The sequence below is a fragment of the Dreissena polymorpha genome, chromosome 2 (assembly GCF_020536995.1).
Source record: "Dreissena polymorpha isolate Duluth1 chromosome 2, UMN_Dpol_1.0, whole genome shotgun sequence".
NCBI classification, from domain to species: domain Eukaryota; kingdom Metazoa; phylum Mollusca; class Bivalvia; order Myida; family Dreissenidae; genus Dreissena; species Dreissena polymorpha.
The window spans coordinates 87,109,660-87,133,696 of NC_068356.1; the positions used below are offsets into that span (position 1 = coordinate 87,109,660).

Sequence of the window (24,037 nt, forward strand, 5' to 3'; positions counted from 1 at the left end):
ATATGCTAGAACTGTCAAAGTTAGTTAGCGGACTTACGCGTCGTGTGTTTCGCATGGTAAGTTGTAATTCATGGCGGAAGGTGACACACAGTCTTGCTACGTACTAAGTCTTGAACAAATGACCACTTATCATATCTAGGGTGCCAATCAATGACGTATACATGTATTGTAATACCCATTACATTTCATTTACTAAAAAGTAGGTTCACACGCCGCCTAATGTTGAATGATAACTTCCTCGAAATTTTGGAAGATTTATGAATTTAACGAATCGTCCAAATAACCAACAGATAAATCAATCACCGCCTCAGAGAGCCACCTGTGCTCAGTCCATGCCTCTCTCACGTTTTTGAGAATCGAGAAGCAAGCGGACCGGTTTGGTGTCAACAGGGGGGATTTCATTTGTCACAGGTGTGTGAAAAGTAAATCGAATAAAGGGGTGTTCGCGATTCATTAAGAACGCACAATCATCATCGACTTAAACAATTTTATACTGCGATTTAAGCGCCACTCTATCACAGAGCTTCGATATTGGTTTGTTGAATTCGATGTGAACACAAGCTATGCTGCATATATTAGACGAACTTTTTAGAGGCGTAACAAAATGACATGCATTATTTATTCTATTAATTTTTATATTTCTGTTATCGCACAATAATGATATCTTTAGCGGTATTGCATTAACGATTTATCCGTTGCCTTCTGACAAATCAGCGAGGGTTAGCTACATCAGTAGTTGCTCTTTTGTGTGAAAGTTAATGATCAGTCCATAAAATTATATCTCTTTTTGTTGGCTAAGACACCCGAGTGGTTATGGATGGGACTGGAGTGTGTTTTGTATGGAGATTTGTAACTTCAGATGGTTATCTCTTTTTGTCGACTTTAAGACGCTTCCCAACGAAGAAGGGGTCCCAGCTATGGATTTAAGGCCGCATAGGCGCGTTCCACGCTTTATGTCGCTTTGTTGAGAGTAAACAATCACACATGAGATAAGTGTGTGTCAAACGTTGTTAATCTCGCGATTTGATGATGACAAACTTATCATTCGTAAATACTGTCAATAATCGATTATGAGACATGCTTGTTTGTATTTTGAGGCTCGAAGAATGAACCGGTTTTGACAAACAATAGTGTATTTTTTTCGCTCAAGTTGATATGAGGATGTTTTAACTCGTGTGTCAGTCAGAAATCTTCGCATGAGATCATGGTAGAATAAACATATTTTTCCCGTTAAAGATGATTAACCTGTGAATTTATTACAAAATATTATTTCAAACAATTTCAACGAAACGTTAACGCCGCTATCCTTAGTGCGCGAAGATTTCAACGCAAAACCCAGAGCAAGGATACCGTACGTAAAATCGAAGAAAATCATGGTTTGCTCCTCGCAAATGAAAACAGCGAAATTATATGAACGCTTGAGTCGATTGGCGCCTATATCTGTGTTCTATACGCGAGTGGTGTTTGGAAATAAATGAATATTTGAAGGAATTTATTGGACTTTTTTATTATAATTTTCACGGATTGCTTGTTATATGTTATAGTGCCGATTCGTGGTGACGCATAATTTATATAATAGGCTGGATATTAAGCAGGTGGTTCATATTTAAGCTGAGAATGTTATAATTTGTTTCGTATGAAATCTTGAAGTTCGGTCATTTGGCAACGGTGTATTAACCATAGCTCATTACAGAACATTTAATGTTTTATTTAATTGGGTAATTAATACTCATGCATACTGTTTGAAAACGTTCGCTAAATACGGTAATAAAGGAGATTTGTGAAAAACAACGCCACTTGTGTGTAACCAAAATGAGAGTTACGAGCTTTTGAAATAAATTATCACTTAAACTTTATATAAATATTAGGAGATCGGTTACAAAATTTATCGATTTAGCGCTAAAAAGAAGCGATTGTTTAAGAGTAAGAGAATGGATCCCGACTGAGTGGAGTTTTACCCATTCTATTGAGAACGGTACAAAATAAACGACGATTGTTTTAGTGTCAAAAATAAACCATGCGGATTTTAAGGACCATTGGCGGAGAGTCAGGATTTTCTGTGTTAAGTTTGTGCTATTTATTAACGGTTTTCTGTTTAACTATCCGCGCGGTGGACGGGAAGCGGAAAAAGGGTCCGAAGGGGGCTGTGGAAGAAACGGAGGCTATTGAGCGTCTCTCGAAGGTGTTTGGGATCGAGCACGCGCCGCAGAATAACGTGGGCGCCACTCCTCCGCAGTTTATGTTGGAATTATTTAACGACATTACTGACGCCGGTGGATTAATTAAAAAGGACGGCCCATATAACGCGTCTACCGTGGTCAGCTTTCCTGATAGAGGTAAGAATAAATAAACCGTCTCACTCTTTCTCGCTCAGGTACGCATTTTGACATGTGTAATCCCTTCGAAAATCAATTCAATTAAAGACTTTTCTTCTATTTTATTCGAGGTTAAAAGGCTTTATTTCGAAACCTTTGATACGGATGAGCAGAAAAAAGCATAAAAGAGTAAAGCGCAGGCTGTTCTGTATTTATGCTGGTTACTTACAGCAATGTTCACTTGGCTTCTGAGTGGGAAGGTTTAACCGTTAAAACAGCTTCACTTCCCCTCCATAAAGGTTCGTCTCATATAGGATGCATTGTTGCAGATTCCAACACATGTATGATAGTGACCTTCGAACTATTGAACATTTCCAATTATCCTTATAGAGTTCAACCTAATCCCCACTTAAACCCCATGTTTACCACGCGCCTTTGAATTTGAAATATTTTAACTATCTTTAAAAAGACTTTCATGTATGGATGACAATTTCAACTACGCTTCAACCTTTATATGTCAAATCTGAAAACAAACGTCCACGTTATACTCTGATTTAGTCAAAGAAAATGTACAACAAAGGCACGAACGCGTTTGGCGCTTCACGTATGAAGCGTTTGTTTTCACGCTAAGGGATTTATGTTTTTTGGCGTTATTTCGCCCCATTTGTGCAAGAAGGTACCATGTGTCATTTAATTTTTATATCACATGGTGCTTTTTGCACCAATGTGCGAAATTATGTAGTAGCCCGGGATTGTACTCACTGATTAAATCGGACACTAAAATAAAAACTCTACAAGCCTTTACACTTTAACTGTTTAGTATGGCAAAATATTTTTTTTATAGTTATGAATGATAATACGAGCATCGTTCTCGGAAAACTGGTGTTAAATCGTGGGCGTAAAAAGTTATTAAGGATTAGCATGTTTAGTCCGCACAGGCTAATATGGGGCGACCCTGTCCGCGTGTATATTTTTTTAAATAAGTATTTCCTAAGCGAAAATCCAGGGTAGGCGGAAAGTTGCGTCCCTAATTAACCTGTGTGGACTGCCTAGGCTATTCTGGGATGACACTTTTCACACATGCATTAAGCCCTGTTTACCCAGAGCGAGGCCCATATACTGCACCTTAATAGGCTTGAGTCGCGTTTTGAGAAAACTGGGCATAATGCATGTGCGTAAAGTATCGTCCAAGATTAGACTGTGCAGTCAGCTCAGGCTAATCAGGGACGACACTTTCCGCCTTAACAAGATTTTTGCTAAGAAGAGACGTTCTTTAAATAGAAAATATCATAAAAAGCGGAAAGTGTCGTCCCTGATTAGCCTGAACGGACTGCACAGGCAAATCTGGACGACAATTTACGTACATGCAATATGCCCAGTTTTCTCAGAACACGACTCGGGTTAATGACACAATATTATCATAACTTGTTGAATCGGTATGAACGTAACGTGCGAGGTAAATTGAACTGCTCGACATTTTGGCATTCGAATAACTGGTTTAACGCAACTGGCAAAACTACTGCTGATGTTTATGACTTACTGTATATGTTTTGTTCTTAGATAGATCTTTCAAGAACATTTCGAGAAAATGTCATACTATTGCAATTTGTCATTTGTTTTAACGTAAATTTTGGACAGCGTTTTGACTTCTCTTAAATTAATATGCCAATTTGTACCAAATAAAATATCTATTCGAAAATATATTTGTTGAGGATGAAGACTTTTGTGTTAAGGACTTCATCAGTGTAATTAAAATATCTGCAAACCGATAGCTGAGACATGTGCCCACTTGAAGAAGCCATAACTTCGTGTAATTTATTAAGAATATTGAATGCATTAGCGATTGATGTGCATTTTTAAAGATTTATTTAAATACATTGTAAATAAGCTATATAAACTTGTTTATTAATTTCACATTAGCAATAGCCCAAAATTAATTTATATCCTAAAAACCAACCGCATAAAATGTGAATAAACGTGAATGAAAGGTCGCAGATGCTGACGATGTATATGTTAAGAAGTTTGCTGATATCTCTCTACACAAAATGTTAATCTGGCACTGTTTCACATTCCTCAAAGAATGAATGAATACATAGTGGCATTATTGACAAGATTTTTTCAAGAGTTTACATAACGTTTCGAGGCCTCGTTAACTGGAAAGGGAAGCTCTTGACCAGCTCTTGACCAGACTGCGGGATGCGCAGGGACTCTAGAGCGACCCTGGCCACATATGGCATAAGATCCATTTTCGCATGACGCGGGTAAAGTGTACCCATTATAGATGCACTGGTGTAGGCATCATAGCCTACTGACGTATTTATGATTTTGAAGCTCATGCTCATATTGAGAATAATGATAATGGAGATAATGATCATAATGATGACGATTATGAGCCGAAGATGATGGTGCGGTGACTAGATAATGATGATGGAGGTGCTTAAGACGGTTGTGTTTGTCATGATGATGATCCAAATGGAACGAACATTATAAAAGGTTATACAAGGAGCAAAGTAATATGTATGTATAAACATTCCACATTTGGCTGAAACGTCCGCGTCGGTATGAAGGACCCCAAACATCAACACATTGTTCGTTTACCATTCGTCCAAGAACCGTGAAAGGAAAGGGGCCGATGAAAGTGATACATTTACAGATATCTCCGCCACAAATCTCGGCCTGACAAATAGATGGAGGTCGATCCTATAATTTGTGCATTTCTAATTACCGGTTATTGTAGGATGACTTTACGACAGTTGAACTCTCGATTCGGTCGCCGTGTGCAGAAATGTGATATCTTAAAGGGGTACATGCGCACATTGATCACGTTTGAAGATTATAAAAATTTGTGTCGCATAATAAACAATAACAAAACAAGGAAAGTACACTATACGAACACAAATATGATTGCAATTTAAAGTTTGATAATAACAAATTAATTAATACTATTTCAAAGGTGTTTATAAAAGCGAATGAGCACAAATCCTTCTAAATTAGGGATTGCTTGGCTCATTTTTCAACTGCCTTTATTTCAAGAATCGGTGACCTCTCTGTATGCTTGTATATTGTGTTTGCAGAATATTTACGTCGGTCATTCCACAATGCTTTATTTTTGTGTGTAAAATTCGTGGTATGTCTGACAACTAGGAATTCAGATGAGTAAGTCCCTTTAAAAAACTCACAATCGGGAATCGAAAGTTTAAACACCGGCGTATTTTGTGTCAGGACCCGATCACTATCTCTTTTTAAAGTTTGACTGCGCTTTTCAAGCGTCTATTGATCTCGACTTTATTTATTATATTTCAATGTCAATTAGACGCTCAATGACTTGGAAATTGCTTTCAATGGGCTGTTTTGTACTATAGTTTTGTTATTGCGTTTTTTTGTGTGAAACCTGCAGTTTTTACGCACAAAATAAGGAAACAGTTATGTGAAATGAATTGAAAACGCATCCCATTACAGACATTGGCTGTACAAGGGATTATATTGCCAGTACAAGTAAAATAATGGGAATGCTTTCGTTAAATGTTACACAAACTGAGTACTGTCTATACAAACAACAGATCGTTTAAAATATAGCTACATGCCATGATATTTATTAATTCTTAAAAGCACGGACAGCAAGAACAAGTACTATCTGAAAGTATTTTAAGTGTTGAATATATTGTAATAAATAACATTGCAAATGAAATCTGACGCGTGACTAGTTTGTTAACCCATTTATGCCCAGTGGACTCTCCCATCCTTCTAAATTGGATCAATGTATTTCCAAAATTAGGGATGTCTAGTATAGTTATTTCTATATTTAGAATAATTCTTACAGAAATTCCTTTAAGCAAACAGCGCAGACCCTGATGAGACGCCGCATCATGCGGCGTCTCATCTGGGTCTACGCTGTTTGCAATGTCCTTTTTTCAGGACGCTAGGCATAAATGGGTTAATAAGGCAAAATAAATGCATTTCTACATGTAATTTGTGAATACGATAAAATAAATACGTTACTAGTTTGTGAATAAAGCAAAAGTAAGGCTTCGCTAGTTTGCCAGTGGAAACATGAAGTGTTGACTAGGGAACATATAGAAATCAACAAATATTCTCCTATTGATCAACGGACACAATTAAAGCACAATAGTTCTTTAATGAATGATGTAGGAGTCATTTAAATAAGAAAGCATTTAAACATTCAAGTACAGAAAAGAAACGATAAACCAAAACCAAATTGCAGTACTACTACAGAATGATTTATTCTTGAATGATTAAAATAACACCTAAGAGTGGTATGTTCTAAGACACATTCAATTCGCATAATTTCTGAGTGGTTTTCAAATCAGATGCATTAAATAATGATCTTTTCAATTAGAAACAGTGTCGTTTCTGTTATGATTATGAGTTTTTCATTGGGGAAATCTCGACTTGAAATGCGTTTTTAATTGACTTCACTTATACGCTCACTTCCCAGTGCATTGCATCGCTATTTCAAACGAGATGGGTTTCTCAATAGAGAAAAGCGTTTCACTTACAAGCGTGCAGATGAAATATTGCAACGATACGTCAGTAGGTTTCGACAAATATGCGTTAATAATAAATTTTAACTTAATGGTCGATGCGATTTAATGGATTGCACGTTTAAACGTATTTAATTGTTTGTTAAGTTTGATTTATGCGCCGTTTGAAACAGTATTTTAGTATAACAGCATAACTGTATTGTATGTTTCATTTAAAAATAAACTGGAGTCTTTATCATCGGGTTCTAATTACGACTGGGCATACTTCATGTTCAAATCTATATTACGAAGGTATTTTATTTCAACTGTATTTTATTAAATAAAGATGATTTGTTACCGAGTTCATAGTTTGACGGCTAACTAATTATTGCTACCAGTTAACCATTTTTTGTATTAACACTATTCAGTTTTCTGATTAATATCACAATCGCAGTATATTATATAATTTTGTATTTCATCACACATGGCCATTCTGTGATGTGAACTATTCCCATTTTATGACAAAATATTCAAATTAATAAATGCCTCATTTCACTATTTTTGCCAAAATGTAAAACTCTTTCTCATCATGACATAAGTTATTTTCTTATAACAGTATTATGTTTCACCGCGAGATAATTGGCGAATTACAAGAAAACAACTACCGTAAATAATTTCAGTTGCAACGAGGTCTGTTCGACTCGTGATGAATAACGTCGAATATGCGTTAAAGGGATCTTTTCACGCTTTGGTAAATTGACAAAATTGAAAAAAGTTGTTTCAGATTCGTAAGTTTTCGTTTTAGTTATGATATTTGTGAGGAAACAGTAATACTGAACATTAACCATGCTCTAATATAGCCATTATATGCATCTTTTGACGATTTTAAAACCTAAAAATTATAAAGCGTTGCAACGCGAAACGATTGAATAATTTGGAGAGTTCTGTTTTTGTCGTTAAATTTTGTGAAACTACGAAGATTGCTTATATAAGGTATAACATACGTCTAGAATGTGTACTCGGCGGAATAGCTCAGTAGGCTAGAGCGTTTTTACTTCAGGACTCTGGCAGGACTCCAGGGGTCACTGGTTCGAAACCTGCTCCGAGCAATGTTCTTTTCCTTTTTTTAATTTATTTCTTGATTTTTTACTGGAGCTTTTACGATCCAATGTTTACATTTATCAATATAAAGCATTTAATGAATAAGTTTAAAAATGCCAAAATCTGTGAAAAGGCCCCTTTAAGAAGCGTCATTGCAATATCATTAGTAACGGTGGAAAACGTATTGCTTCTGTCGAGAGATATCATCAAATGCATGCTTGATATCGGTTTAAAGAATGTAAAATGTCCAGAGGTCGAAAGGAGGGCAGAGAATTCACAAGTCACCATAAACCAAAACATTACCGTAAATGATGTAAATAATACATGTATACCTACCTGAAGTGAATTATAGGTATGAAGAGTGTTTTTTTTTCGGAAAAGGTGCTCGACTTCTATTACATACGTTAAGAGCTGTAGCAAAGTTAACAGGTTTACTAAACTTTTACTCATGTTCATAGAGTTTCAAAAAAGCTCGTTATGAAACAAACACCTTAAGACTGTAGATACTGTTGTAAAAGTAATAAAATCTGTCAATGTCTGAGCTTGAAGCTATTTTATCTACTAAATAATATTTTATATAAATCTGTAGTTTTACGCTAAAACGTGGTTTATAAAGCAAAATACAGTTGTAGTGTTACACGGAACACTATCTGTGTCAAATCGAAGACAATTTAATACACGTCCCATTTTCTCTGCCCAATCATAAAATTTGCATGTGTCATTTATATCATACAATGCTGTTATCCAGTTGCATTGGCTCTTGAACAATTCACTTCTATAGCTGTGACGGAATGTATTATTATTGCTCAAAATTCAAATATTTATCTAAACTGTAGTATGATTTCAAAGAGAACGCGTGCAACGGTTACCAGAATAATTGTAAAGTATCGTTTTCACGCGAACGCAACTTCAGAAATAAAACATTAAAGCGCGTTATGTAACACCACCACAACTTGGATTTGAACTCGACTTATTTTGCATAAAGCAATTACCCCAATAGGGAATCAATTACTCTTACAAACCCCGTTTGCCCTTTTAGGGATTTTGCAAGGGAGAAAATTACAGTGATTGAAATGACACAATTAATTCACTTTGATGTCATGCTGTTTCGAAGTCTTTTGACCTAAATGAAACCGGTGTGGAACAAATGTATCCCTTTGTCATACGTTTTGGCTTTGCAAAACAAGGGGACGAAGTCATTTCAAACGTGAACAGCGATCGAGTCTGCGTACTACCGCGTTGAGTTGCTGGAGGTAAACGAATTTATAAAAGTTGGGCCGTGCTCTGTGAAAAAAGGGGTTTAATGCATGTGCGTAAAGTGTCGTCCCAGATTAACATGTGCAGTTAGCTCAGACTAACCAGGGACGACACTTCCCGCTTTTATGATATTTAGCGTTTCAAGAAAGTCTCTTCTTATCAAAAATCAATTTTAGGCGGAAAGTGTCGTCCCTGATGCACATGCATTAAACCCCTTATTCACAGAACACGGCCCGTTTGCAGAATTACTAACTTCTCTATTTGAAATGTACGGCGCATTTGAATTGATCTGTTATTAAGCCATTACTTTATGGAATAGGAAGGAGTCAATATTGTATATTTAGTCAAATAACCAAAACACAAGATATATATAAAAGACCAATGATACAATTTGCGCCAAAACAAATTGAACCTCATAAAAATATGCAGTGAAAGAGTCAAACATCTTTGCCATGGTGTCAAACCATACGTACTTTCTATTTAAATAAATGTAGACACATGTCATGCAACACAATATTTAATTTCGCATAAGCGTTATGGATATTGTGTCCGCCTAGCGATCGGGAGGTCATGGGTTCGATCCACGCTCGGGGAGCGTTCTCAAAATCTTCCCCAAATACACCAAGTACTGGTTATAGGCCCAGGAAACGGACTCGAGAGCGTTTCTATACGCCCGAGGCTTTCGATGCAATCGAGCTAAAAAAAATAGGATTAAACTAACACACTATTTAATGAAACACATTAAACCTCTAGTTTGTATTTAGACACCAGACTTATAATAAATCGGCTTCTTGGTGGTCCCAAAACGTTGGACTTTAGGAACACACTTCTTTTTGGTAAATGCATTCCGGCCGGGTGGTTTACCCGTCTTTTTTTAATTAGAAGACATACACAAATACTCTATGGAAAATCCAAGACTTCTGAAGATAACCTACATTTGCAAATTATTTCATCTTCACACTGCGATTCTGAGAGACCAAATAATGTATGATGATTGATATACTGCAGGATCATCTCTTTTGTGAATGCTGAGCATCCAAGAAGAGAAAAATATGGGATGAAAGAAATGAAAGAATTTAAAATTGTATACTTATACCTATTTCAAGACTGAAAGGCCACCTACACCAGGTAAAGATGATAATATCACCTATTTAAGCTACCCTTTACATTTTACAAACTATAAGGTGTAAGAGACTCATTTTATAAGGTTGTAACTTGTGTGCCAATTTTTTTTATAGCTTTTTTACTTTTTGTTCGACCATAACTTATGGTTATGATTTAAAAGAAAGTTAAGTATTTTCGGGTCGGAATACTTTAATTTTAAAGCAAAGCAAAAATATTTTAATAAATTATTTTAAAATGTCCTGAAGGTTGGGTTTGTTTAAAGCATTTTCATTCAATTGAAATAAATCTTATCCAAATAACGTCGCAAGACTCGTCCGAAAACTCACTTGTTGTCAAGCAGCAGGTCTCATGAAGTAAATTAATAAAAAAACTTGTTTATAGAAGCATTTGTCTAGGCCCTCCACGAAAATACGTCCAAAGCAGCGGATTTGACTACAAGTGTTGTGACTTAGTTTTATAAATTTTCCCTCATGAAAACGAAACAACCAGTCCAGTGGATTCGCCACTCAAACCGTGTTTAATACTAAATAACGGGGATTATACCAATCTTCGACGTAATCCAGTTTGGGCCATAAACACACATGGCCACAGAGCCTCGCCTTGCAAGCCACCTGTGGAACATTTCAAGTGTCAAGTGTGACCTTACCCGGTGTAGCCTCTTGTTGACAGAGTACACGTGAAAGAAATAACTATTTATGTATTTCATTTACATAAGACCTTTATAAAATTCGCGGCTTTTCATCGAAATAAACTAAACTTCGTGAGAATAAGAATGGCCCTAGTGTAACAGGTCCGCAATAAAGCGTCGTTATTTCAATGATTATGAAAACGGAAAATGTTGTTGATACTTCCAATATATGCTGTCCCACGGCGTCTTACATTGCCGGTAATGTTAGGAAGATGTGCCGTAATGCAATCGCGAGATTAATAAGTAAACAAACAAAAGTGTCACTTCATATTGAGATCTGCTAGTTGTATTAAAAACGGCGAGAAATTTAAAATCAACACCGCCATTACGTGATACACTACGAATCATAACAATTATTGAAAAAAAAAGATGTCCAAGTGTGACTCTCAATATAAAGCACGGATCGAAATCGGAGATGAACATCTGTACGTAGATCCTCCTTTCCTTCAAAACACCTGTTGCGATTTTGTTACCCCGGTTTGTATAGAATTAAAAATTGGTTCAATGCGTTGAACGAAAAGCTTTTAATTTTATAAATTGTTTTGTTTGCTGAGGAAATGTAAACACATAACATGATTTGAATATAGAAGACCAGTTTTCTTTCATTATTACGTTTATGGCCGTTTCTTATAGTGTGTAACAGCTTATTATAATGGTATCCTCTTAAAAAATGATTATCAAAATATCAATTTTCTGCAATTCACAAACCTAGGGTAAAACTTTAAAATAAAGGAATAAAGGTTATACTTAGCCCCCCCCCCCCCCCCCCCCGAAAACAAAACACAGAAAAACAAACGTAACAATGCCAGATTGTTCCAAATAAAGAATGTTGAAGTCAGAGATTTTCAATGCTATGTGAGAGTAGATATTAGTACCTTTGGAACTTTAAATATATCAGATTAAAGCATGTTCCTATATTAAACCGTATTAATGAGAATTGGATAGGACTGATTGGGATCTAGTAAAATGAACGACCACCCGGTTTCTGCTTACTTTTTCCCTTGTTAATTACAGGTAGCATAACCTGGGTAATCGGACAAATTTCATGAAACGTATTTCCAAAAAATGTACATCAGTAACACTATCCCTTCATATGCATGAATACATTAAGAAGCATGCGTAATATAATATAACATTTAAACGATTCTAATGACATATTTTCGGTGTTAAATGGGCGCTCATGTTTCGTGTAATGAACAATGAGAATGCACTTTGAGAGCAATATTGGCATGTTTATTTACGTTAAGGGCGTATGTTAAATAGTATTTAATTGCACAACAATGATGCATCGAGGTTTCCACCCAAATAGTCCATCTTACATAACTTTAGGTTGGTTGAACCAGTAAGAAGGTGGAATTGATGATTTCAACCCCAAACCCTATTTAGCTATATTTATATTATATTTTTTAATCAAAAAAGAAAATTTTCATTGAAAACGGAAAATGTACCCCTCCACAAAATCCCATAAATATTTATGAAACGTATGGATATTTCGCTACAGTGCATAGTTTTAATATACGTTGGAATAGGGCATACCGTAACCGAATGCCACAGGGGTTTAAATATTTCTCATGCTAATCAATAAATCATGTATACCCAGCCCGTCAATGCTGTCACATTATTAGCCAAATTTAGCTAATAAGGAATCACTGACTACAAACAAACCAGTTAAGTCACTTTTCAAATCTTTTGAAAGACCGATTTATCATAACAGAATCAATATTATCATCAGACTGAACCCCACAACGCCATAGAACAAAATGCTCAAAAGCGGGTGAGGTAAATGCACTACTTTAATCTCGATCAAACTAGAGGGCGTCTTGTTTGTCACAAGAAAACGGGAAATTGAAAACCTGAATGCAAAGGAAGTGTGGTGTAGTAAGATTGTTATCGGTACTTTTGTTTTCAACTAGTGTGACAGTCTGTCGACAGACAATGCATGTCAAAATCTCTACGCAAATGTCCCACCCCACCCCTTTGTGCCGACAATGGTGAGCGATTTATTCTGTCATATGAAGTAAACAGTCATTGATATTCATTTGTTTTAATGACATTAATAATAACAGTGTACTTGTGATACGTTTGTCCTTCGGTTAATGAAGTCTGCAAACGCGTATCACTATTGTTTATACCCTTTTACAGAGGTATCGGCACTTAACAAAATAGTTATTGCGTGTTCATGTACATGTTAACTTACTGACTCATGTAAGTTAGCGAATTGTATCCTGTATAAATACCTTACGAAACGCAACATTAATTTCATCGTGGTCATCTGTAAAATATTGTAAAAAAATAAACATGTACAAACATTAGAGAAATACCGTATTTTTTGCTAAAATAAGTTGTATGTTTTGTATTTGTTTGCTTTTAAATGCGAGATAATGTTTGTCACTCATCTTTTTTATATTCAACGTTGTTTAGTTATATTAACTGTCGAGTACTTAAACCAAAACTCCAAATAAATCTTAACATCTTTTAAAGATGTAACAGTGTTTTGTTAATTTTTAACTTATATCAAAGATTTCATCGAACTTTAGTACACAATTAGCTACCATAGCTACATTTAAGTTTGAATATCAAAAACGAAAGTATAATAAATTGACAAACAAATAATTGGGATTTTTAAATTGAGGGTTCTTATGTACTCAGTTGACTCGAATTTAACTCAAAACATTTGTATAAATAGAACACGCAAAAAAAAACATATTTTTTCTGCGCATGCGTTTTAGAGGGTTTAACTAGAAATAAATTAACTGGGGCCAATTTATTTTAAGTACACTTTAATATCCGTTTGTATCCGTGAAATAACTGGACATACAATGGTGACAATGGGGAAATAACTGGACATACAATGGTGACAATGGGGAAATAACTGGACATACAATGGTGACAATGGTGAAATAACTGGACATACAATGGTGACAATGGGGAAATAACTGGACATACAATGGTGACAATGGGGAAATAACTGGACATACAATGGTGACAATGGGGAAATAACTGGACATACAATGGTGACAATGGGGAAATAACTGGACATACAATGGTGACAATGGTGAAATAACTGGACATACAATGGTGACAATGGTAAAATAACTGGACATACAATGGTGACAATGGTGAAATAACTGGACATACAATGGTGACAATGGTGAAATAACTGGACATACAATGGTGACAATGGGGAAATAACTGGACATACAATGGTGACAATGGTGAAATAACTGGACATACAATGGTGACAATGGTAAAATAACTGGACATACAATGGTGACAATGGTGAAATAACTGGACATACAATGGTGACAATGGTGAAATAACTGGACATACAATGGTGACAATGGTGAAATAACTGGACATACAATGGTGACAATGGTGAAATAACTGGACATACAATGGTGACAATGGTGAAATAACTGGACATACAATGGTGACAATGGGGAATTTTTTCCCACCGATTACGAAGGATACTACTTAATGACAGTGTTGTAATATTTAGAAAAGCATGTCACAGATTGTATTGATATTCCAACATAAAGTTTTTCAAGCATATTCATATTTTATATAAATGAATGCCCGAAATAGGTATAGACGGAAGTGCGGAAGCGGTGAAAACTATTGTCCGCTCAGAACAAAAAAGCACATCTGAGTAAAGAAATTATACCAAAGCGAAGATGAGGGGAAATCAGATCGATAAACAAACATTCATTAGATCCTTGCCGATTATCCTGACATGTAAAAATGTCAAACACGCGAAGTACTATATCAATCGATGGTGACAAACTTTCAGGATTGTCAAAAAAAAAATAGCGAACAGAAAGCCATGCTATCTCGTCAAAAGATTTGCGCCGATAACGAGGTGAAAAGTATCGGCACCGTTTATCTTAACTTCAAACCATTGTCTAAGCTCCATATTAAGCAAAGACTTTAATTTGGCGTTGATAGCGAAGATGCGGTAATAGGCAACGACACGAAACAAGTAGAAGTCGATAATTAAGTCATCGTAATTCTAAAGCAAACGGCTTGAGACGTCAAGTAGCATGCATCTGTTTTATTGCTATCAAGAAGAATGCCTAAGCTTTCAGTATCGGGTATCATAAGCGGCGAGAATGAGTCGCAGGTGTTAATATACCCCAATGACAATAGGCGCACATGGGGGTAATAATCAAATTTATTTGCCAATTTACATAATACCGTCCTATAAAAGAATTATTTCGAGAGCCCTTGAGATTTGTAGAGAGCTTCTCACTCCGCTGGCAAAAAAGGATTTACAGATTTCGCGTCTGAAATCAGACTTTATAATATTCATGTGAAGCATGTGTTCTGAGTATATAGGCTTAGATGATATTGTTAAAGATGCGCTGCTGGAGATGAAATTGTCGACTTAAGTAGTGATAGTAGTGTCAATAGCACAATGTCAATAGCAAGATCAAATCTGATATATTTTGAAGAGATGAGTTGTACAAATGTAAAAAAAATACGAGAATCATTCCGTTGAAGGTCATTGGAAAGATTAAACTTGTAGCACTTGGAATAAATTATCATTAAATTGTTATATCGCCATCATAAGAGAAATTGTTATTAATATAAATCAGTATGATGCTATTGTGACACATAATGAAATCTTACCATTAATATTTGCTGAAACAATATCTTCACTTCCATTCCTACCAAGTTTTAATATAAAAAGTTTAATAACACTCATGTTCTTACTATAAGACAATCTTATTGAAATATACTCGAATAGAACATTGGTCGACCTCTCGGCATCCAATTATTATGTCAAGATTTTTCTTACAGTTTTTGTCTGAACAATTCCTTCAAAAGAAATTGATATGACTTCCGGTATCTTGCAATGATAATGCTGGAACGAAACAAGAATAAAACAATCGGTATCAAATAAATGACTCAGTGTTTCAACAACAGTAATCTATCATAACGTAGACATTAATTTCTAGTTTGAAATAGGGTTTTGAGCCATTAACGCCACAGGGCGCCGATGTTTACGCACGAAATTCATTTGTATCTGTTAGGTTATCGATTGATTAACGTCTAGACTAAACTACATTATTGTTACTCATTTCAGCCTACAAGAACGCACAGCACTTCTTTTACAACGTGTCAATGCACGAAACCGAGAACCTTCTAGAATCGGAATTCCACGTGTTCCGGATGTCACCGAAGTCAAACCATTCACGCCATACCGCGCCGCATGGCCGGCTGTCTCACTTAATTGAGGTGAGGGCACACTCTTTCATTACTCTGAGTGATGAGCAGAAAATTCGTTTATCAATGCCATGAATCATAAATTGAACCTTGTTCTGAGAAAACGGGACTTAATGCATGTGCGTAAAGTGTCATCCCAGATTAGCTTGTGCAGTCCGCACAGGCTAATCAGGGACGACACTTTCCGCCTAAACTTGATTTTTGGTAAGGAGGGACTTCCTTGAAACTAAAAGTACCATAAAAACGGAAAGTGGCGTCCCTGATTGATCTATGAAGACACTTGACGCACATGCACGAAGCCCAATTTTGTCAGAACAAGACACAATTAAACATCATACTTTCATATGATTCAAATTTTCCATACGTTTGAATAAACTTTTACGGAGTTTAGAGAAAAATACAACAAAGATCTCAGTACACTATTCCTTATAAATTATAGAAAATGCTTTCGAGACCATGCATTTGAGTGTTGAACTTCGTTGCGTAACCATCCAATCGCCAGAAAATTTAACCTAATCTTCAAATCATAAATGTTAAGCGCTGGACTCTACCCATTCCAGCAAATTCGTTTCAAATGCATATTCAAATGCAAATGCGTATTAATATGTACACGATTAAAAATATTCTACAAGAGCATTTTAAGGCTACCTTGCGTTTGTCCACAAAGACGTCTATATGTATCATGTAATTATTTAAACAATGCGATAAAATGTTGGAATTCACAAGTGGAGTGCGATTATAGTATTATGCGTGGATTATTTTTTAACAAGGATTAATTAATAATTTTGTATGCCATCGTTTACAATGTATGTGTATATCCTTTTCAGATAAAAGTTTTTCAAGTTTTAGACCCAGACAACATGTTTTCCGATAACGGTCGCCTATTGGTTGATCACAAACGTGTCAGTACGCATGCGCGTGGCTGGGTCATATTCAACGTGACACGCTCGGTGCGTGAATGGGCAGCGGGAACAAGAATCAACCATGGTATGTGCATAATCGAGGGAACGAGATAGAAAAAGAAGAGTGAACAACTAATTTAGAAGGTGCAATGAAAACAAAAAGCTCTGCAGTAAATTGTTTTATGCACCACTCTTTTATTTACTGCATTTCCATTTCATCATTTTTTAGTTTTAAATCCTCTTTTTCAATCTGGGTCCCTCGACTTAATAAGTCGTTTCCACGACATCGCTAACTCGTTACCTCGACAAGGTAAGTCGTTCCCACGACCTAGCTAACTCGTTTCCACGAGTAAGTAAGTCGTTCCATCGAGTTAGCTAAATTCTGTCCTCTTTTGTTTAATGCACCCTCCTTTATTAACTGCATCTCTCTTTTGTTTGATTGCCCTCCTCTTTTATTTAGTTTTGCACTCCTCCTTTTTTTCTATTTCGTTCCCTTGACTTAGTAAGTCGTTCCCACAACATAGCTAACTCGTTACCACGAGTAACTAAGTCGTTACCACGAATTAGTATGTCGTGGGAACGAGATAGAAAAACGAGGAGTGAAATTTAAAAAATAGGAGTGAATATCACCTCTATGCAACCGTAATACAGTGATACAATTAAAACGATTTTTATTATGAACAATTGCAAATAATTATTTTCTACGAGTTAGGTGTATAGCAGGCGGTCAAACGGCGTTTGTGAATAGATCATTTCAGGTTTGAGGCTACCGAAATGTATGTTATGCAACATTGTCCCCTTGCAATATGATCCAAAAAGTTAATAACTTTGTCGGGCTTTACTAATTGGGCTTTTGCTTTTATAGAAAATATGAAAGTAATGACAAATTAATGTATTCTCTTTTTTGGTGGGTGGGGTATATTCTTTGACTACTTTGACTGCTTACAACTTGAACATCATTTATATCAAGTAATGGAACAATACTTTACGGATATATCGGTTAATGTCTAGACAAAGGCATAATTCAATAAACCACTGAAAAAACCCCCCAACTGTCTCTATGTGTGGATGATTCAATATAAGCTCAGCAGTGCTTCCTTTGTTTCGAGACAAAAAATACTTAGCTTCAAAATGATGTTAAAATGGCGTCAAATCATTTGAAACTATTACCAGCTATTAAACTGCTACTAATAAAAGTATATAACTTGAACCGGACCAGAAACGTTTGATGACAGGTCAGTCTGTTTCACGACCAACCAGGGTAATATAAGACGTCTTTGTAATGGATGCCTCGCCATTTCAGGGTAGTTTTCATGAATAACCCGTATGATCAATTTATTCCAATTTACATACATATTTTCCCGTTGATATTATATTCTTACGAATACGTATAAGAACTGTCAAGTTGCATTATGACATTCGTATGTGCGAACTAAACTCACTTCGTGCACAATCCCGTATGTCTGTGCACAAGTACTCGTTTGAAGCTATTAGGTTAAATATATTCACCTGATACAATTTACCATGTCAGTGACGTTGTCATTCATTTCAGACACTTCATACAGATCAGGACCCTGATTTAATGAATAACCTAACTCACTGTATTTTACGGCTTAAAGTTTAGTTCAAAACAAATGAACACTTATGAATAATATGTTCACAATTGAATGTTAATCAAAAGTGCCCTTTTGAAAATGGTTTCATAGTTTAAATTTGTACTACGATGTACTAATGGATAAAAAATTAAATCACAAAAGCTCCATGTAGGTACAAAAATATCGAGTTTACTGCAGGTGTCCATTTGATATCTCAGACGCTTTTTGGAGGCACAATAATAGTAAGTTTATTGCAGGTTTCCTCGTAATCTCTCAGACGCTCAATGGTAATGAGTTGGGCGAGGACGAGGTGAGGTTTGCTCAAAGAAAGTCCCACCACGACACCAAGCAGCCTATACTGGTCGTGTACACAAACGATGGCCGCCATAGGACTCCTCATTACATATCGCCAGACGACCAAGGTAAGTCGAATTGTTTACGGAACATATAGGTTCGGTTAAAATGGTAATCCTTAATTTGATATACAGCTGTCCAGATTAAACGAGGTAATTGTGTTAAATGTACATGCTTAAATAATTTCAACATCGACAAAAAGTGTCGACTCGTTAAAATGAAACTTTATTTGCATTTACAATACAAAGTTGCGATGTATTTGTTTGAAAACTACAGCATCTTGGGAGATGTAACTATTCAAAAATGCTATCATTGACCACTATCTGTCTGTTGTTTAAGTGTATATCACGACTTCTGCACTGTTGTAAAAATAATCTTGATGCGCCGCATTCCGTTCATAAAAGAGCTATTTACAGGACCTTTTAATGCCCCCAGACATTATAAAATTGGAAATATCTTTTTTAATTTTAGAAGGCGAAAGCAAGACCTGACACTAATCATTAGCCTTCTGCTAACTTTGTGTCTTGCCGTTTACGTCATAACAAAAAGACTTATAATTGCTTAATATATATTCTGCTTTTTATGAACCAATGTACATTCTAAGAGCCAAATATAATATACCTAATCATATTGTCAAAAACGTTAGCTTGTTTTATGACGTTTAATTCCGTAAATCCAAAATCTAACAGAAACTGCTTGAAACACATTAGATGGCGTCGAAAGCTAAGAAAGGTCTAGTCTTCGAGATTTGTGGCAGTTCAACATACGCAGTTCAGTAAATACTTTAGACCGTCTTTGTTATACAAGATCACGCGTAAGCAATTAAGCCCGAATGGATGTCTCAGTTTTGTAATTAATGAAGCTTACTTTTCAAAGTAAAGGATCACACTTTCTCAGCAATGGCTACAGACAAAGAAATTTGAACAAAGGACTTTGGCGTCGATCAGTTTGTGTTGCAGAAGTCATGAATAGTTTCAATGGATCAATACATCAAATATTGCTACTTCTTCCACTATAAAATAATTTGGTCCAATGCTACGGGTTATTTGGATCAGACATGATGATTACATTAACAGTATACGGTTGTTAATGTTCTTAAGGTTTGATAGACACATCATTATAAGTTTAAATCAAAGATCTTTATTACTAGCCTGATTTTGCTTTCAGAATACAAAGAAATCACTAGGGATATTAAACGATTGGAGAAGAAATACCAGCGCAAACTTGGCTACAACTACGACAATGCCGGTCTTCAAAACGCAATAAAGTTTTTGAACGAAAAAGATCGAGAAGAATACGGTCACCCATTTTTTATGCGCACAAACGAAACGCCAGAATCATTCAACAGTTCCAGACGCCGAAGGAGCGTGGTCTCAACAAAACATAAAACACGAACAAAACGGGCTAAGGACGAAAATAACAATATCAAAGACAGACGAGACGCTACTCGTTACGGCAAGCAGCGTCGGCGGTCTTGCAACCGACGTCAGATGTACGTAGATTTCGACGAGATTGGCTGGGCAGGCTGGATAATATCCCCTAAAGGGTACAACGCATACCATTGCAAGGGACCATGTGAGTTTCCCTTAGGACAGAGCCAGCGTCCAACAAATCATGCGACGGTGCAAAGTATAGTGCACGCGTTACGTGTTGGCAAGAACGTCAACACGCCGTGTTGCGTTCCGAACAAACTCTATTCCATTAGCTTATTATATTTCGATGACGCTGAAAATGTGATCTTAAAACAATACGACGACATGGTTGCGGCTAGTTGTGGGTGCCACTGATTATTGCTAAACCTGACTTAACTAAAATGTTTCTCTTGCATATATATGTTCTTTGAAAAAAGCCAGTACATATTTTGTTTGCATCATTGCTAAATCGTAATGTGAAAGCAATGTGTGAAATTGAAATGACCGACAAAGCAGTGGGTTTATTTTTCACTAAAATTTTCCCAAAGAACGGTCACGGGTACCTTCCGATTGACAAACGAGTTGGCGACATTGTGAAAATTGGGTGTCATCGATTGGCTCAATGGCAAAAATAAACATGGGTAGATGCGTGACGTAAATTACACTACGAGAGTATGATGTGCAAAGATGTCATTATGTTACGCGTGGTAAATGTTTGAAACAAGTCTCTGTTTTATGATAGTAATCTCCACAGACAAAAGGTGCTGACAATATAGGCTATCGGAAGCATTGTGTTTAATTTGAAGACGTTGGTAACCTTAACCCTATTTGAGCAGTTTGGATTGTGTATCTGAGTTAAAACCAATACTGCATTTAAGGTTCTGTATATGCATCTGTAGGATGATAAAGAAACCAACACATGACATAGACAACTACTTGAAAGGCCTTCGTATACTAGTATCGTTTGATTATGTTTTTGAATGTAAACATTAGCCCGAGAAGCCAATATATACGACAGGAATCTTTAAGACAAAAAGAAGGGCAAAATTAATACGTTAAATTTAATTAAAACCCCATTTTTATAAAGATTTGACGTACTCTGCAGATTTTTGAAAATGGTAATAGGGTATAATATAATATGATAAGTGTGCAACGTTGTTGCTTTAAGCTTATTTGTAAATATGTATGTACTCTATATGTGATGACAGTCAAAAGCGTGCTTATATGCTTAATTTTGTGAAAGAAGTGATCAACAACTATAGAAAATAAATTGCAAGTCTTGTTGTACATAGAACCAGTGCTTTGGAAATATTTAGTTTGAATATATCATAAATAATCGTGCACAGTCCTATATAGTACCACAACATACGTATACATTATAATTACATAATCGTCCGTTCCTAAATAAGCCAATGCAATTTCATATGGTTTAGCACAGTCGGGTTATGTTAATACAATATGCAAAAGTCAATTGAATCGCCGTGAAAAAGATTACAAAAGGGACTAGTAATGTTTAAATTGTAACAAATTGTTGCAAAATTAATCGCTCATGATCGAACATAACAATGACATATTGTATAGTCGATAACCGTATGTCAATTTGATTGACTATATACGTTCTTTTATTGGTTTTATGTCGGTTTTTCCCTAAGATGTGATAATTACATATACAATGTTCAATTAAATTTATCTTTCTTCAAGGAAGCTAATATCGTCAAATGAAAATGGAAAAAAAATCCAAGTGTTGTCCAACATTCACGAATTTACAAACAAGAGCTAAGCAATTTTATATAGAACTATGATATACTTATTGTGTTATTTATCTCAAATAAAACACAATTATAGAGCTTTTTGACGCGAAAGTATATCATAATTAACCATATTTCTGGAGCTTTTTTTTATCAACATGCCTATCGAATTTATGCTGTAAGAATGAAATGCACACAAACACATGCTGGAATGACCGAGTATCCGAGACTTTTGTCTTATGTGGAATCTTGGAGATATAATGTTTTATTCTGTTCATTCATATTGTTTTCATGTAATAATACATGAACTGTTTGGTCCATATACCTTAATCTGAAAAGCTTCATATGTAGAATGGTGAATATGTCTCTTTAGAAACTCACTGCACACACTGACATATATGTCCTCCTTTGTTTTTGTTATGTAATTGCTCTACATTTCATTTAAATTCTGAACAAAAGTAAAAAGGTTCATGTTGTAATTTAGCCATGGTTCACATGGTAACTGCTGACGAAAATGTTGTTATATGTGAATAAAGTGACAAATCTTCTCCACGTGTTTTATATTTACTTTTTTAGGGCATTTTCTCTGAGTATTATCGGACCACCTATCACAGTCCTATTATATATTTTAACATATTGAACGCACGTTACTAATGTGCTGTATTATCTACATTTAAACTGAACTAATAAATAATGATGAACAAGTGTATTTTATGTTTATCAAAATAGTACACATTAAAATTACTAAGACTACTTGAGGTGAACACCTACAACACACTGTTAACATGATTTGAATGTAGCTAGACACTTTCGTTTTGTGCGTTTCATATGGCGCTAATTATTGTACCTACTAGACGTGACAATTTCTCGTGTACAATGAGCATACAACTAATTTCTTGCATAAACAAAATATGCGGTATCCGCAAATGTTCGATCCAAACAAATGCCTTACCGATTTTATGTTGTCACCAATAATCTAATCGTTGGAATGTTATTATTCTTATACCTGCTGCTACAGATATGTTACCACCTGAATACGATGTCAGTACAAAAACAAAAATCAGACAACAATTTCAGGTTCTTTTCGGTTAATCTAAATACTCGATCTATCTGATTGTAGATCTTCGCAAAAAGGATATCTATAAAACATAGACATTTTGACACATACGCGTTTGTCTGTTATCATGCAAATGATTGTGGATGATTAATTTGAAATAGTTAAAAAAGAATCAATTGTGCAATACAAATACATACCTTTATTGTACTATTTGTATTTATGTTTTAAGGAAATTAATGTCACACCAGTCTTCATACTACTTCCTTTGTACAATAAGTACATATAGTTACATCAGAAAAAAGACACGCGTACTTCTAAAGATTTTGGAAGACCATCAACTGTTTACAGACCACATACATGGAATGAAGCTATTGGGTACACAAGAAGTCCCATTATATCAGAACGATAAATTCTGTGATTTCAAAATTTATTATCCATATGGGCCGTGCACTGTGAAAAGCGGGTTTAATGAATGTGCTTAAAGTGTTGTCCCAGATTAGCCTGTGCGGTCCACACAGGCTTATCAGGGACGACACTTTCCACTTTATGGTATTTTTCGTTTACAGAAAATCTCTTCTTTGCAAAAATCCAGTTAAGTTTGGTTAAAATTGGTTACTCTGAAAAACTTTCAAAGCACACAGGACACTAAACTATATTGAAATAACAATCCATAAAATAAGATCTCAATGGAAGGAAGTCAAATATTACATAATCAGTGATTTGTCATCTTTCTTCTATTTATGCTAGAGCTTAAGAGAATCATTCTCTCAACCCAT

The 24,037-nt window shown here is 35.6% G+C and overlaps 1 protein-coding gene across 1 annotated transcript; it reads left to right on the top strand.

Annotated features, from left to right (window-relative positions):
- Positions 1 to 769: 769 nt before the first annotated feature.
- LOC127867944 (bone morphogenetic protein 2-like) lies at positions 770 to 22,752 on the top strand. The gene is made up of 5 exons (XM_052409463.1): positions 770 to 2,336; positions 16,054 to 16,205; positions 17,021 to 17,180; positions 18,948 to 19,112; positions 20,212 to 22,752. Exons 1-5 carry the CDS (start codon positions 2,018 to 2,020, stop codon positions 20,829 to 20,831), a joined length of 1,416 nt encoding a protein of 471 aa, XP_052265423.1. The 5' UTR covers positions 770 to 2,017; the 3' UTR covers positions 20,832 to 22,752.
- The last annotated feature ends 1,285 nt before the right edge of the window (positions 22,753 to 24,037 follow it).